The sequence below is a fragment of the Crocuta crocuta genome, unplaced genomic scaffold (genome assembly GCF_008692635.1).
Source record: "Crocuta crocuta isolate KB4526 unplaced genomic scaffold, BGI_CrCroc_1.0 scaffold167, whole genome shotgun sequence".
NCBI classification, from domain to species: domain Eukaryota; kingdom Metazoa; phylum Chordata; class Mammalia; order Carnivora; family Hyaenidae; genus Crocuta; species Crocuta crocuta.
The window spans coordinates 7,939,352-7,955,587 of record NW_027532406.1 but is presented as its reverse complement, the minus strand read 5'-3'; the positions used below and the strand labels follow the sequence as shown (position 1 = coordinate 7,955,587).

Sequence of the window (16,236 nt, the reverse complement as noted above, 5' to 3'; positions counted from 1 at the left end):
ACTCTTAAAAAGAAAGGAAAGGAAAGGAAAGGAAAGGAAAGGAAAGGAAAGGAAAGGAAAGGAAAGGAAAGGAAAGGAAAGATCACACCGCACAAAGAGAAAGTACAATAACTCCAAAAAAGAAAAGTAAAAGATGGGAGTAAAGTAATCCTGGGATCTCTCTGGCCCAGGGAAATAAATCTCTCAAAAAGATGCTAAAATATAGAAAGGAACAGAAAATAAAATCTAATGAATGAGTCCAAGAAAACATTTATAATCAATTCACTGGTCATCCATAATTCATAATTAAGGTAATATCAACATTTTGTGCTTGTTTAAAGAAATGGATGGAAAATGAAATACATTAGGAGAAAGCCTAAATAGATAAGGCAAGGAGCAATCTGTCAATCTTCGGCATCCAGGAAGCCAAAGGGTTAATGCCCTTCTGAATTTTAAAAGTATAGTAAAACACATCAATTTTAATTGCCTGGATTCTGAGGCCAAAACTTTGGGCGTGCTTCCTTGTTCAAAACAACAGCAGTACCAACAAGTATTTATTGAGCATTTGCCATGGGTCAGATACTGTCGTGAGCAATGGAAAGAATACAGCACTGAAGGTGACAGACGAAGCTCTGTCCTTACAGAGCTTCTGTGCTGTCACAAAGAGGAATGATAAATATGGTTAGACCAGGGAACAAAGCATGACTAATTCTCTGGTATGAAGAATCCTGCCTTATAAGGCAGAATCTTTCTTGCTGAATTGCAATTTTACAGAGAGACCTGAATCTTTTCAAGTAAGAGAAACTTGAATGGGTTTAATAGGTTTGGAGGCCTTTAAGGGGTAGGATTGGAGATAAAAGGCAAATCCTCTCAAGTCAGAGAAGAGTTGATGTTCTGACTCTTTGAACCCTGCCCATCCTAATTCACAACAATTCATCTGTGACTTTGGTACAGAACTTGGTTAATACAACAAATTTCTAGAAAGCTCTGCCACATTTGGAAGCAAAATGGGAAGTAAACAAAATCTGTCTTTGCTATGCTCCTCCATCTCCTTCATTTGCTATGTTTTCTTGTATTCTTGTCTTTTTTTTCTCCTTTTTTTCTATCAATGTTTTCATTTATGATACTATTTTCTCAGGTCCCATTCTTTTTTTTTTAATATTTTTATTTATTTCTAGGATAGAGAGAGCGTGAACAGGGGAGGGTCAGAGAGAGAGGGAGACACAGACTCTGAAACAGGCTCCAGGCTCTGAGCTGGCAGTCAGCACAGAGCCCAACGCGGGGCTCGAACCCACAAACCGCGAGATCATGACCTAAGCGAAAGTCGGACGCTTAACTGACTAAGCCACCCAGGCGCCCCTCTCAGGTCCCATTCTTAATATCCCTTCACAGAGCCAGGTGGGAGGCAGGGTGGGGCGAATTAAATGAAGAGTTCTAGGTACATAGTGTATGTAAAAACCAAATACAGTTTAATTATCCTCATTTGATCCCTCTTATCATATCCTTATATGTCCCTTTCCCTCTTTTTCCATTACTCTTTGGTTCCTGACTTTCTTTCTACTCTATCATTCTGTTTCTCCTTCCCTCCAATTCCCCTTCCATCTTTTCTGGGTAGAAAAAAAATGATCACTGACAGGGAGAGGTAGAATTGTGTAATAAAAAAGGATTGACAGTCTGATATGTATGCAGTTAAGTTTTGTCCCTTTGAATTTAAAACACTGCCTTATGTGAATAAATTTCACTAGAACCATGGTTACTAGACATAACACTGAGAAGACTGTGAAGATAAAGTTTTATGAATTTTCTTAGCTGTCTAAAGATATTCTTTCAAAAATCCTTTTCTGTTTTTGTATACACTGAACACTAGGCCTGAGAGAATGAGAGGCAGAGAGAGAACTGGCTCTGTTTTGCCTCTCACCAGGTACCCACTCAAAGGTCTCTTTATCCCCTCAGTCTGGCATACCTAAATTTTCTTCATATTGCATATCTAGACCTCTTCACTTTCCTACCTCAGCCTGGCTCCCTGCAGGGATACAGGGAATAAGACCTGGGAAACGCCCAGGTTGGGAGTCCGACTGATTTAGATTTGAAGCCCAGCTTTATGTCTTATTAGCCCAGTGACCTTAGGCAAGTTACTTAACTCTAAACAGTTTTCTCACCTTAAAATGGTGCTCATAAAACCACTCCCATTATGTTGTTATCAACATTCATTACCTAGTCCATAAAGGTATTAATCATCATGTGTGGCACATAATTGTCATTTAATAAAGAGTATATATGATTTATATATACATAAGTATATATATATTTACACCCCATGTCCCCATCTGTTCCTCATACACACACGCAATTCACTTATCTGTCCTCAAAACCATCCTGTGAGAGTTCTGCCCTCCTGCCCTTGAAGCATCAGCATTTTTCCAAGTTCACAATTAGCTAATGTAAGAATCTAATCAATGAAAATGTGCTAATAAGAAAGGATAAGAGAAGAGGACAGTGAGTACTGCCTGCCAACTCAAATATCCCCCAGTGGTAAAATATGGCTCTTGGAAAACAAAACTGTACTAAAAACTGCACAGGCCAGAGCAGTGACTTATGGTGTGAATTTTAAGTAGCATCATGTAGAAGAGTCCTGTAGTAGCTCTCTGTTACTGTGACTGCTTCTGTACATGTGCTAATATGTAAGTCCTCACTAATTTTAAAATAAGTAAATAAAACTTCAGTGGACATTGTGTCCTTCTTCATATAAATTAAAATATATGCAGAGATACTCCATTTACCCCAGAACATTCTACAAAACAGATATAACTTCACAGGAAAATAGGGCAATGGGAATGCTAAATGTCCATGTAATGTCAGTGATAGAGCAAAACCTAGAACACAATTCTCTTTTCAAGTCAATATTTGTAGACCATACCATGGTGACTCCATAAGGCGTAACTAAAAACAGAAGCCTAGTTTTGAAAACTCCATTCAAAAGATCCAAAATCTGTGAATTAGGCAATGGCAAGAGAGTCACACCTTTTGCCACACTAACAGGAAAGATTCTTAAGTAATGGCCTCGGTGCCTGCCCATGCGAGTCAGCCACTTAGTCATTTTTCTAGACGCTATCCATCACTGAGCACATTCCCGAATTTCATGCAACCTAATTTAAACATCTATCTGGCTGTTCTGATGGGAATAAACGTTCAATCAAAGTAAAAGCTTGACAACTCTGACACCTAGTGGCTGGGAATAAACTGGTGAAGATCAGTGTGAGAAAATTAGCTATCTAATTACTGTGGCAGTATCTTGCAAACACACAGAATTTAGTGACAACTAATACATTTTCTAAAATACTAACTCTACAAGTAATCGTCTAAAAATCTATTTTGGCTCTGTATTTATTTGGAGCTCTATAAAAAGAGGCTAAAAGACTTGCTTTTGTAAAGTATATTTCCTGTTCAAACTTACACAGCAAAATTTCACTGATCTTCAGAGATCAAACAAGAAAGCTAAAGGTTGATTCATACTTTGGCATATTCATGATCCTTTCCCTTAATTTTTTATGTACATCTACATCCTCCTCAAATATCCCCCTATCAAATATAAAAGACATCTGGCCAAGCCATCACAGAGGTTTCCTTTATGCCATTGAGGCATCCTGAATCAAAAGGTAGCTATATCTTCACAAACCAGCAAGATCTTTCTTTAAGAGAGGTATATGGACACATGTGGAAACCCCCAACTGCACATCTAAAAGCAAGGACCACAATGAATCTGTATGAATACGGCAGGTCAGCACAGCACAGCACAACCATTTCTGCCCTAAACATTAGAAGATAAGTTTCCCAGATCCACTTAAAACTGACAGGCAGGATGGTAGGAAGCTCAAGTGTTCATCTCCTCCACCAAGGAAAGTTCTGACTCCTACCTGCTGACGTTTGAAGGCTAAATAATCCAGATTTTCCAGCTCCTTCCCAAGCTTCTGGTAGGTTTTCTGAAGGTCAGATTTATTGGAAACATTTTTAAGAGACTCAAATGTTCTTTGAAACTGAAATTGAAAACAAAAGTAAGTTATTAGGATAGCAGCACATTTTCCTCAAATGCCTAACTAGCTAAAACAGGGAAACAGTCAATACTGAGCCTCAGTTTCCTTCATTCATAATACAAAGATAACAAATGCTAATTCCCTTTCAAAAAAATTTATGAAAGACTGATTATAAAGGATTAGAAACTGTATCATTAAGTACAACCAAAATTATTGCATGAATGGGAAGCGTGTTTAGTCCTCATTCTAACAAAAGAACATACTGCATTTTTAAAAAAATGGGTGCCTGGGTGGCTCAGTCAGTTAAGTGACTGACTGTTGATATCAGCTCAGGTCTTAATCTCAGGGTCATGAGCTCAAGCCCACATTAGGCTCTGTGCTGGGCATGAAGGCTACTTGAAAAAAGCAAACAAAGCTGTTCTAGCATACACCACTACTTCTAAAGAAAAAAACTGCAATGAATATATGATTTTAAATCATAATGAGGAAGTATTAAAAGGGCTCTCACATTCCAATCATGGAAACAAATTCATGTAAAGGTAGCCACTTGCCTCTACAGAAATATCTATGCAAAATAGGTACCCTGCAAACTTCAGCCAGGAAGATCTCTCAGATCTTATATTTTGAGAAGGAAAGAAAACATTTTGGCGATCAAAGCATATGTAGCATGTTCAGCAAACATTTATTCATTTCTGCTCTATAACGCAGATGAGTTATAAAATCAGTTCTGCTGAATCAGAATACTTCTGTTCATTTTTGAGTCAGATACCAGATAAACACAAAGGAGACAAATTGCAGTGGATCACAGAATATTGTTCTGCTGCTAATAATTAATTAAGCAAAGGGAGCTCACAAGAAATTCAATTCTTGATTTATTTTAGTAAATTAGAACATACTTTGGAAGATTAGTGATTTAAAATGTCAAGTAATGTCATTTCCAATGACATTTACATTTGCTCTCTCTTCATGTCATTCATTTCCCATATTCTCACTGTGTGTCTTTTGATAGATTCCTAGAGATAGAGACTTCACCATCTTAAATACACCAGAATTCCACTGTGACTATGATGCTATGAGACAGGCTAATAAGATTTTATAGAGTATTATTAAGTTTCCAGAGAAATTATTTGACCCTTACTATTCAAACTCTATGGAGTAAGTCATATTATAGCAGCATTCTACTGAACTAAATCCTCAATTTCACAAAAGCAACATGTTTATCTCAATCCAAGGTGACAGAGGAAAAAGAAATGAGTAATAACAGTGCTAAGCTGCCACAGCTCTACAGTAAATTAAATTCAACAAATAATCTTTTCGAACCTACTATGCACAAGGTACTATGAATATAAAACACATTTCCTACCCTAAAGGAGTTTACAGACTACCAAGGAAACTAGAACGGAAACTCAGAAATGGGAAAGGCACTGACATTTACTGAGGGCCCATGCAGTACCAGGTACTTGATGCTTTCCAACTGAATCCTCACAGGAGATCCTATTTCTCTCCCCATTCTACAAGTGAGTAAACTGTTACTAATAAAGTATAAACTGGGTTTTTACTACAACATTTGTGCTCATTCTACTATACCATTAACTCTAACACAAGGCAATGTAGTAAAGAGAGAGGGGGAAAAGGGATAAAAGTAACATGTAAAACAGGAAAAAAATTATATTAATTAAGGGATCAGACTAGGTAGAAGATATGCAGAGCTCTGAACTGAGCTCCAAATGGCAAGAAGAGTTCTCAGAGCCTTAAATGGGAATAAATTCTACCCATCAGTTTAAACATAGCCAAAGTCTGCTCCTTTTCTCTCTTTTATAGCATAGTAAACATAATTTTGACCTAATTTTAATGACCTTTATACTAACTCTTTCTCATGTTGCGTGATAATTCCTATACCTTGCCCGTTTCTTAGTCCCTTCTCACTATGTTCAAGTCAAAATACCAGATATAATATTCTAAAAAATTTAAGTAACTTTACCTACAATAAATATAAACTATTTTACCAATCACTCTGTTTAATTCTAAGCACTTTATTTTCCCTAAAAACTATTAGCTCTACTTCTTCAATATTTCTTATTCACATTTATTTCTGTGAACTTATATAGCTCCAAATAGGAACTTTAGGGTAAACATATTTATAAGTCTTCAAAATAAAAAAACATGAAAACCAAGCAGTATGTTCATGGCCAAAGAAGAAAGGGAGAAAATCCAGCAATAACACATTACCACAAAATGTTTTCCTGAAAGATCAGAGTTTGTGTAAAGTGGAGATTTTTAAGTTTGACCTTTCATTATCAAGACTTACACTTTCCATTTATTGATACTATATAGTTCAAAGCACTCAAACTATGATGATTCATTTATTTAAGTAGATTTTCCCCCATACAACAACAAATAATTGTCAAGGAGGTGTCATACAATATCTGTCATATACTTTAGGTTAGATACCTAGTAAGCACACTCCATCTCTCTCTGTCCATAGATATTTAAAGATGTTAAAGAGAAAAAGCAATAATTTTGCCTTGTAAATAAAGCTGATGTAAAAAGATTTTTAAAAAGACAATGATTAAAGTGAGGTTTACATTTTACTTAAAAAAAATAGATGTTGACTTTATTTGAGGCTTTTTCATTCCAAAAGGTCACTGTGCTTGATCACTGAAATAAGACCTCTTGAGATTTTCTCATTAGCTCAATGTGTTGCAATTTCATTATGTTGACTATGACTCAAAATAAATGATCTCTCAATTGAAGATAAGTTGGGAAAGGAAGTACAACTAATTGAAGAGATTTTAACATTCCTAGATTTTACTTGTTCAAACTTTTGAGTGGAAATTTAAAATAAGCAAAGAGGCCCCAAATAATTTGTTGAACATTAAATTTATCCTGTTAATATTTTTACCTTATTATAAACAAAATTCAAACATAAAAAGAAAAAACCCAATGAATAAATCTGACCCACAAACATGCCTAGTAACGTTTTACAATTGCCAAAAGTGAATATCAAGATGGTCTCTGAAACAAATGTAATTTCTGTCCTATTTTAAAACCTTATCAAATATCACAAGGCAGACAAGACAAATATGAGAAGATGCAAACATTATCTCTAAGCACCAAATCTGCCATTAAAGTAAGCACTCTAAACACTCCACAGTGTTTTCTCATCAAATTCTTTTCTGTTCAGATTTTGGTTCAAGATGGCAATGTAGGAAGATCCTGAATTCACATCTTCCCACAGACACACTGAAGCTACAGCTATATATGGAACAATTTCCTCCAGAAAAAAAAAAAAAAACAAAAAACACCTAAAAACTGGGAGAGCAACTGCTTCACATCAAGAAAATGAGAGGTAAACCACATCAAAGCAGGTAGAAAAAGCTAAGGCACAAATTCACCATAAACCCCATTCCCACCATGTCAACCAACATTTGGGAGGAAACTCAAAACCCACAGTTATTCCCTGAGTATTATAAGGTTTGTAGACCACATCAGGCATGCCAACATTTAAGACCAACACCTGAAAAAAAACTTAAAACAAGTGGCTTTGAAGATCAGTAAGGCTTATGCCCACAAGATTCACAGGGCTCTGGCAAACTGAGAAATGGCTCCTTAAAGAGCTGCATGTTGACTCATCCACCAGGAGCCCAGCACAGAAGCTGCCCTTTGCATCCCAACTTTATGTGAAAAAGCCTCATTTGCTAATTTTATTTTATTTTTTAAACTTAATTCCAATATAGTTAACATACAGTATTATATTAATTTCAGGAAGACAATATAGTAATTCAACAATTACTATTCTATAGTAATAATATATTTGTATATAATATATTATATTTGTATATAAATATATTATATTATATATATTATATAATATTTGTATATTGTATATAATATATACAATAATATATCGTATAGTATCTATACATTACTCACTGCTCATCCGTGCTCATAAGTGTACTCTTAATCTGCCTCACCTATTTCACCCATTATCCCTTCCCCTCTGGTAACCATAAGCTTTTTCTCTATTGGTAAGAGTCTGTTTTGGGTTTGTCTTTTTTCCTTTGTTTGCTTTGGTTATTTTTTTTAAGTTTTTATTTGAATCCCAGTTAGGTAACATACAGTGTAATGTTAGTTTCAAGTGTACAATATAGTGATCCAACAATTCCATACAATTCCATACAACACCCAGTGCTCATCACAAGTGCACTCCTTAATCCCCATCACCTATTTAACCCATCACCTAACTCACCTCCCTTCTGGTAACCATCAGTTTGTTCTCTATAATTGTCTATGTCTTGGTTTGCCTCTCTTTTTTTCTTTCCCTCTACTCATTTGTTTTGCTTCTTAAATTACACATAAGAGTGAAATCATGAGATATTTGTCTGTCTCTCATTTGTTTCATTTTGTATAATACTGTATAGCTCCATTCATGTCATTGAAAATGACAAAATTTCATTCTTTTTGATGTCTGAGTAATATTCCACTGTATATATGCACCTCTTGTTTACCATTCATCAGTCAGTGGGCATGTGGGTTATTTCCATAATTTGGCTATTGTAGATAATGCTGCTATAAACTTTGGGATGCATGTATCCCTTTGAATTAGTGTTTTTGTATTCTTTGGGTAAATATCTACTGGTGCAAATGCTAGATTATAGTACTATCTTTTTTTAACTTTTTGAGGAACATCATACTTTTTCTAGAGTGGCTGTACCAGTTTGCATTCGAACCAATAGTGCAGGAGCAGGAGGGTTTCCCTTTCCCCACAGTCTCATCAACACTGTTGATTCTTGTGTTCTTGAGTTTAGCCATTCTGACAGGTAGGAGGGGATATCTCACTATAGTTTTGATTAGTATTTCCCTGATCATGAGTGATTTTGAGCATCTTTTCATGTGTCTGTTGGTCATCTATCTTCTTTGGAAAAATGTCTACTCATGACTTCTGTCCGTTTTTTAATTGGATCATTTATTTTTTGGGTGTTGAGTTTTAGAAGTTCTTTATATATTTTGGATACTAATCCTTTCTCAGAGATGTCATTTGTAAATATCTTCTCCTGTTCCATATGCTGCCTGTTAGTTGTGTTGATTTGTTTCCTTCACTATGCAGAAGTTTTTATTTTGGTGAAGTCCTAACAATTTATTTTTATTTTTGTTCTCCTTGCCTCAGGAGACATCTATAAAGAAGTTGCTATGGCCAATGTCAAAGAAGTTCCTGCCTGTATTCTCTTCTAGGATCTTTATGGTTTCAGGTCTCACAAATAGGTCTTTAATATATTTTGAGTTTATTTTTGTGTATGATGTAATAAAGTCATCTATTTACATTCTTTTGCATGTTGCTGTCTAGTTTTCCCAAAACCCATTTGTTGAAGAGACATTCATTTACCCATTGGATATTCTTTCCTACTTTGCCAAAGATTAATTGACCATACAGTTGTAGGTTCATTTCTGAGTTTTCTATTCTGTTCCATTGATCTATATGTCTGTTTTTGTGCCGTACCATACTGTTTTGAGCACTATAGCTTTATAATATAACTTGAAGTCTAGACTTGTGACGCCTCCAGTTTGCTTTTCTTTTTTAAGGTTGCTTTGGCTATTCAGGGTTTTTTGTGGTTCTCTACAAATTTTAGGATTGCTTTATTCTAGCTCTGTGAAAAAAATGCAGCTGGTATTTTGATAAGGATTGCATTAAATGTGTAGATTGCTTTGGATAGTATAGGCATTTTAGCAATATTTGTTTTTCCAAACCATGAGCATGGATTGAAATATTTTCCACTTGTTTCTGTCAACTTCAATATCTTACATCAATGTTTTATAGTTTTCAGAGTATAGGTCTTTTCTTCGGTAAGTTTATTCCCAGGTATCTTATAATCTTTGGCAATTGTAAAGAGATTACTTTCTTTTTAAAATATTTTTTATGTTTAATTATTTTTGAGAGAGGGAGGGGGAGAGAACGCACAAGTAGGAAAGGGGCAGAGAGAAAGACACAGAATAAGAAGCAGGCTCCAGTGCGGGACTCAAACTCACAAACCATGAGATCATGACCTGAACCAAAGTCAGATGCTTAACCACTGAGCCACCCAGGTGCTCCAAGAGGATTGCTTTCTTAATGTTCCTTTCTGTTTCTTTGTTATTAGTACAAAAAGGTACAACATATTTCTGTACTTTATTTTTATATCCTGGAACTTACTGAATTCATTTATTAGTTCATATCATCTGCAAATAGTGAAAGTTTTACTTCTTCTCTAACAATCTGGATGCCTTTTATTGCTTCCTCTTGTCTTAATGGTGTGACTAGGACTCCAGTATTATGTTAAATAACAGTGGTGAGAGTGGACATCCTTGTCTTCTTCCTGACTATAGAGGAAAAGCTCTTGGTTTTCACTATTAAGTATGATGTTAGCTGTGGGTTTTTCATATAAGGTCTTTATTATATTGAACTATGTACCCTCTAATCCTACTTTGTTGAGGCCTCTTATCCTGAATGGATGTTGTATTTTGTCAAATGCTTTTTCTGCATCTATTGAAATGATCATATGATTTTTATCACTTGTTTTATTGATGTTATGTACCACATGCATTAACATGCAAATTATGAACAACACTTGTAGACCAGGAATAAATCCTACTTGATTGTGGTGAATCATTTTTTTAATGTATTGTTAGACTCAGTTTGCTAATATTTTGTTGAGGATTTTTGCATCTATGTTCAACAGTGATAATAGTGTGTAGTTCTCATTTTCTATGTCTTAATTTGGTTTTAGTATCAGGGTAATGCTGGCTTCACAAAATGAATTACGAAGTTTTCCTTCCTCTTCTAATTTTTAGAATAGTTTGAGGAAAATAAGTATTAATACTTCTTTAAATGTTTGGTAGAATTCACCTGTGAAGTTCTCTGACCCTGAACTTTTACTTGCTGAGAGTTCTTGGATTACCGATTCAATTTTATTGCTGGTAAGTAATTGGTCTGTTCAATTTTTTTCTCTTTCTTTCTGTTTTACTTTTAAGAAGTTATAGGTTTCCAGGAATTTATCCATTTTTTCTAGATTGTCCAGTTAGTTAACATATAATTTTTCATAATATTCTCTTACAATCTTTTGTATCTCTGTGATGTTGGTTGTTATCTTTCCCCTTTCATTTCAGATTTTATCTATTTGAGTCTCTCTCCCTCCCTCTCCCTCCCTCTCTTACTCTCTCTCTCTCTCTCTCTCTCTCTCTCGTCTAGCTAGAGGTTTATTGATTTTGTTGATGTTTTCAAATAACCTGCTCCTGGTTTCATTGATCTGTTCTATTGTTTTTTAGTTTCTATATCATTTATTTCTGCTCTATTTTTTATTATTTCCTTTCTTCTACTGGTTTTAGGTTGTGTTTGTTGTTCTTTTTCTACTTCCTTTAGATGTAAGGTTAAGTTGTTTATCTGGGATTTTTCTTCCTTCTTGAGGTAGGCAAGAAAGTTTATTGCAATAAACTTCCCTTTTAGAAGTGTTTTTACTGTATCCCAAACATTTTGGGCCATTGTGTTTTCACATTTTTCTTCATGTATTTTTTTATTTCCTCTTTCATTTATTGATTGATCCATTCATTGGTTAGCAGAGTGTTATTTAGCCTTCATGTATTTGTGCTTTTTCCAAATTTTTTCTCGTGGTCCATTTCTAGAGTCCTAGCATTGTAGTCAGAAAAGATGCATAGTATGACTTCAATCCTTGTGAGGCTTGTTTTGTGGCCTAATATGTGATCTGTTCTGAAGAATATTCCATGCGCACTTGAAAAGAATGTATATTCTACTGTTTTAGTATAGAATAGTCTGAACTTATCTGTTAAATCCATCTGGCCCAGTGTGTCATTCAAAGCTATTGATTGTTTCCTTGTTGATTTTCTGCTTAGGTGATCAGTCCATTGATGTAAATGGGGTGTTAAAGTTCCCTACTATTATTATTTTACTATTGATTATTTCCTTTATGGTTGTTACTATTTTATGTATTTGGGTGCTTTCATGTTGGGTGCATAAATATTTATAATTGTTATACCTTCTTGTTGGATTGTCATCTTTATGATTATAGTGTCCGTTGTCTCTTATTACAGCCTTTGATTTAAAATCTATTTTTTCCTATTGAAGTATTGCAACCCTGGCCTTTTCACATCCATATGAATGACACATGCTTCTACATCCCTTCACTTTCAATCTGCATGTGTCTTTAGGTCTGAAATGAGTCTCTTGTAGGCAGCGTAAAGGTCAATCTTGTTTTTATCCATTCCATTACCTTGTGTCTTTTTGTTAGAACTAAGTTTAGTCCATTTACATTCAAAGTAATTATTGATAGGTATGCACTTTTTGCCACTTTTAAACTTGTTTTATGGTTGTTTATGTAGTTCTTCTCTGTTCCTTTTTTCTCTTGCTCTCTTCTCATTCTTTAGTGATATACTTGGATTCCTTTCTCTTAATTCTTTCCATATCTATTATTGGTTTTTGATTTATGGTTACCATTAAGTTTGTATATAACATCTTCTGCATATAGCAGTCTATGGTCACTTAAGTTTGAAGCCATTCTATACTCTCCTCACCACAATTTAGGTATATGGTGTCATACTTTACTTTCTTTTATGAGCCCCTTATTTTTACAGTTATACTTATTTTTACTGCATTTATGCTTCCTACTTATCTTACTCTTACTTCTGGTCTTTCCTTTCCACTAAGGGAGTCCCCTTTAACATTTCTTGAAGGTCTAGTTTAGTGGTCATGTGCCTCTTTAGTTTTTGTTCGTCTGAGAAACTCTTTATCTCTCCTTCTATTCTGAATGACAGCCTTATAGGATAGAGTATTCTTGGGTGCAGATTTCTTTCTTTTAGAATTTTGAACAAATCATGCCATTCCCTTCTGGCCTGCAGTTTCTGCTGAAAAATCCACTGAAATATTACAGAGTTCCCCTTATATATAATTGTTTCCTTTTTCTCTTGCTGCTTCTGAAATTCTCTCCTTATTGCTATTTGTCATTTTAATTACTATGTGTCTTAGGGTAAATGTCCTTAGATTGATTTTGTTGGGGGATCATTGTGCCTCCTGATTCAGTATCTGTTCCTTTTGCCACATTTGGGGAGTTTTTTAGCTATCATTTCTTCAAATAAATTTTCTGCCCCTCTCTCTCTCTCTTCTCCTTCGGGGATCCCTATAATGCAAATGTTATTACACTTCATGATGTCACCGAGTTCCCCAAGTCATTCTCATTTCGGGTTTTTTTTTTTTTCCTCTCACCTGCTTAGTTTCTTTTCCATTATCTGTCCTCCAGGTTGCTGATCAGTTTTTCTGCTTCCTCTGGTCTGCTATTTATTCCATCTACTGTATTTTTAATTTCACTCATTGAGTTCATCATCCTGATCAGTTATTTTTTATGTTTTTTATGTCCCTTCTGTTAAGGGTTTCACAGAAGGCTTCTGCTTATCTCTCAACTCCATTGAGTATATTTATGGTCATTATTTAAATTCTCGATCAGGCATATTATGTCCATTTCACTTAGGTCTCTTGCTATGATTTTGTCCTGTTATTTCATTTGGGATACCTGTTTTGGCCTTTATTTTGATGTTCCTTTTCCAGCTCCTTTAGGCTTAAGGTTAGATTGTGTATTTGAGACTTTTCTTGCTTTTTTTTTTTTTTTGAGTGTGTGTGCATGAGCAGGGGAAGGAGAAAGGGATGGAGAGAGTATCTTAAGTAGGCTCCATGCCCAGAGAGGGGCCCAAAATGAGACTCAATATAACGACCATGAGATCATAACCTGAGCTGAAATCAAGAGTTAAATGCTTAAATGGCTAAGCCAACCAATCATCTGAAACTTTTCCTGCTTCTTGAGAAAGGCCTGTATTGCTATACACTCCCCTCTGAGGACAACCTTTACTGCATCCAAAGTGTGTGAACTGTTATATTTTCACTTTTATTTACTTCCATTTTTAATTTCTTCTTTAATTTCCTGGTTAACTAATTCAATCTTTAGTAAGATGTTCTTTAACTTCTATGTATTGGAGGGCTTTCCAAATTATTTCTTGTGGTTGACTTCAAGTTTCATAGCTTTGTGGTCAGAAAATATATATGGTATAATCTCAGTCTTTTGGTACTGGCTTAGGCCTGGTTTGTGATCCAGTATGGGATCTATTCTGGAGAACATTCCATGTGCACTTGAAAAGAATGTGTATTCTGCTGCTTTTGGATGAAATACTCTAAATATAATTGTTAAGTCCATCTGGTCTGATGTGTCATTCAAGCCATTGTTTCTTTGTTGATTTTCTGCTTAGATGGTCTGTCCATTGTTGTAAGTGGGATGTTAAAGTCCCCTAATATTATTGTACCAATGATTTATTTTATGGTTGTTATCAATTGATTTATATATTTGGGTGCTTCCAAGTGGGGCTATATTTACAATTATTAGATCTTCTTGTTGGATAGACCCCTTTATTATGATATAGTGTTCTTCTTCATCTCTTATCACAATCAGTGGTTTAAAATCTAGTTTGCCTAACAGAGAAGGACAAATATCATATGTTTGCACGTATAGGAGGATTGGGAGGAACTTAACTGAGGAACGAGGGGGAGAACAAGGGGGGAAATGGTGGGGGAAAGGGAGAGAGGCAAACCATGAGAGACTCTTGAATGCTGACAAAAACTGAGGACTGATGGATGTGGGGGGAGGGGGGATGGGCATGGAGGAGGGCACTCGTGGGGATGAGCACTGGGTGTTATGTGAAAACTAATTTGACAATAAACTATTTGTAAAAAAAAAAAATCTAGTTTGCCTAAGTATGGCCACTCTAGCTTTCTTTTGATGTCCATTAGCATGATAATTGGTTCTCCATCCCCTTGCTTTCAATTTTGAGGTGTCTTTGGGTGTAAAATGAGTCTCTTCTGTGAAGCATATCAATGGTTCTTGTTTTTTATATCCACTTTGATACCCTATGTCTTTTGATTAGAGCATTTAGTCCCTTTACATTCAGAGAAATTGTGATAGATATTAATTTGGTGCCATTGTATTACCTGTAAAGACACTATTCCAATAGATTGTCTCTGTTGCTTTCTAGTCTTTGTTATTTTTGTCTCTCTTTCCCATTCATTATTAAATGATCCCCTTTAATAATTTTTGCAGAGTCTGTTCAATGGTCATGAACTACTTTAGTTTTTGCTTGTCTTGGAAACTCTTTTTTCTCCTTCTATTCTAAATGACAGTTTTGCTGGATAAAGAATTCTTGGCTGCATATTTTTCAAATTTAGCATGTTGAATATATCATGCCACTACCTTTGGCCTGTCAAATTTCCGTGAACAGGTCTGCTGCTAACTTTCTGTGTCTACCCTTGTAAGTTAAGGACCCTTTGTCCTCAGCTGCTTTCAGAATCTTTGTCTTTTGCAAGTTTCCCTAGGCAAACTTATCTTGTACACAATATGTCTTTGTATTGACCTGTTTTTATTGATATGTAGGGGAGCTCTCTGTGCCTTTTGTACTTGAATAGCTGTTACCTTCCCTAGATTAGGAAAGTTCTCAGCTAGAATTTATTCAAATAAACCTTCTGCCCCTTCTTCCTGCTATTCCTCTTGGACTTGTATGATATAGATAGTATTGCACTTTATGGAATCGCTGATTTCCCTAATTCTATATTCATGATCTAATAATTTTCTCACCTTCTTTTCAGCTTCATTATTTTCCATAATTTTATCTTCTATATCACCTATTTGTTCCTCTGCTTCTTCAACTCTCATGATTACAACCAGTCAGTTTTGCATTTCACTTATTTCAGCCTGACTACTTTTTAGGTCTTTTATTTCTGCATCAAGGGTTTCTCTGGTGTCTTCTTTTTTTTTTTTCAAGTCCAGCTAGTATTCTTATGACTGTTTTTCTAATTTTTTTTTCACACATACTGCTCATATCTGTTTTGATCAGATCTCTGGCTCTGGTTTCTTCTTGATCTTTCCTTTGGGAAAAAAATCCTCCATTTTGTCATTTTTGTCTAGGTTTCTGTCTTATGTGTGTTATGAAAGCTTCTTATGTTTCTTGTTTCTGAGAGTAATGCTACATTAAGAAGCACTGTCTGGGGCCTGGTGCTTCAAGGAAGGGTTTCTGGTATATGCTGCGCACTCTGCTGCTGTGAATTGGCTGCTCTTTCCCACAGGCCATCCTCTGCAGAGTTCTTATTTCCTTCAGTGGGGAGTATTTAGAACTTTTACTAAGTATGCTTTGATTTGCTTGTTAGAAT

At 35.3% G+C, this 16,236-nt stretch overlaps 1 protein-coding gene across 1 annotated transcript in view; it reads right to left on the bottom strand.

The window, feature by feature from the left end:
- Positions 1-16,236, bottom strand: part of CTNNA3 (catenin alpha 3) — a 1,601,461-nt gene that overhangs the window by 1,480,425 nt on the left and 104,800 nt on the right. The window contains exon 5 of the mRNA XM_077778723.1: positions 3,894-4,013. Coding sequence (XP_077634849.1) covers positions 3,894-4,013 — 120 coding nt within the window. The remainder of the gene's footprint in view (positions 1-3,893; positions 4,014-16,236) is intronic.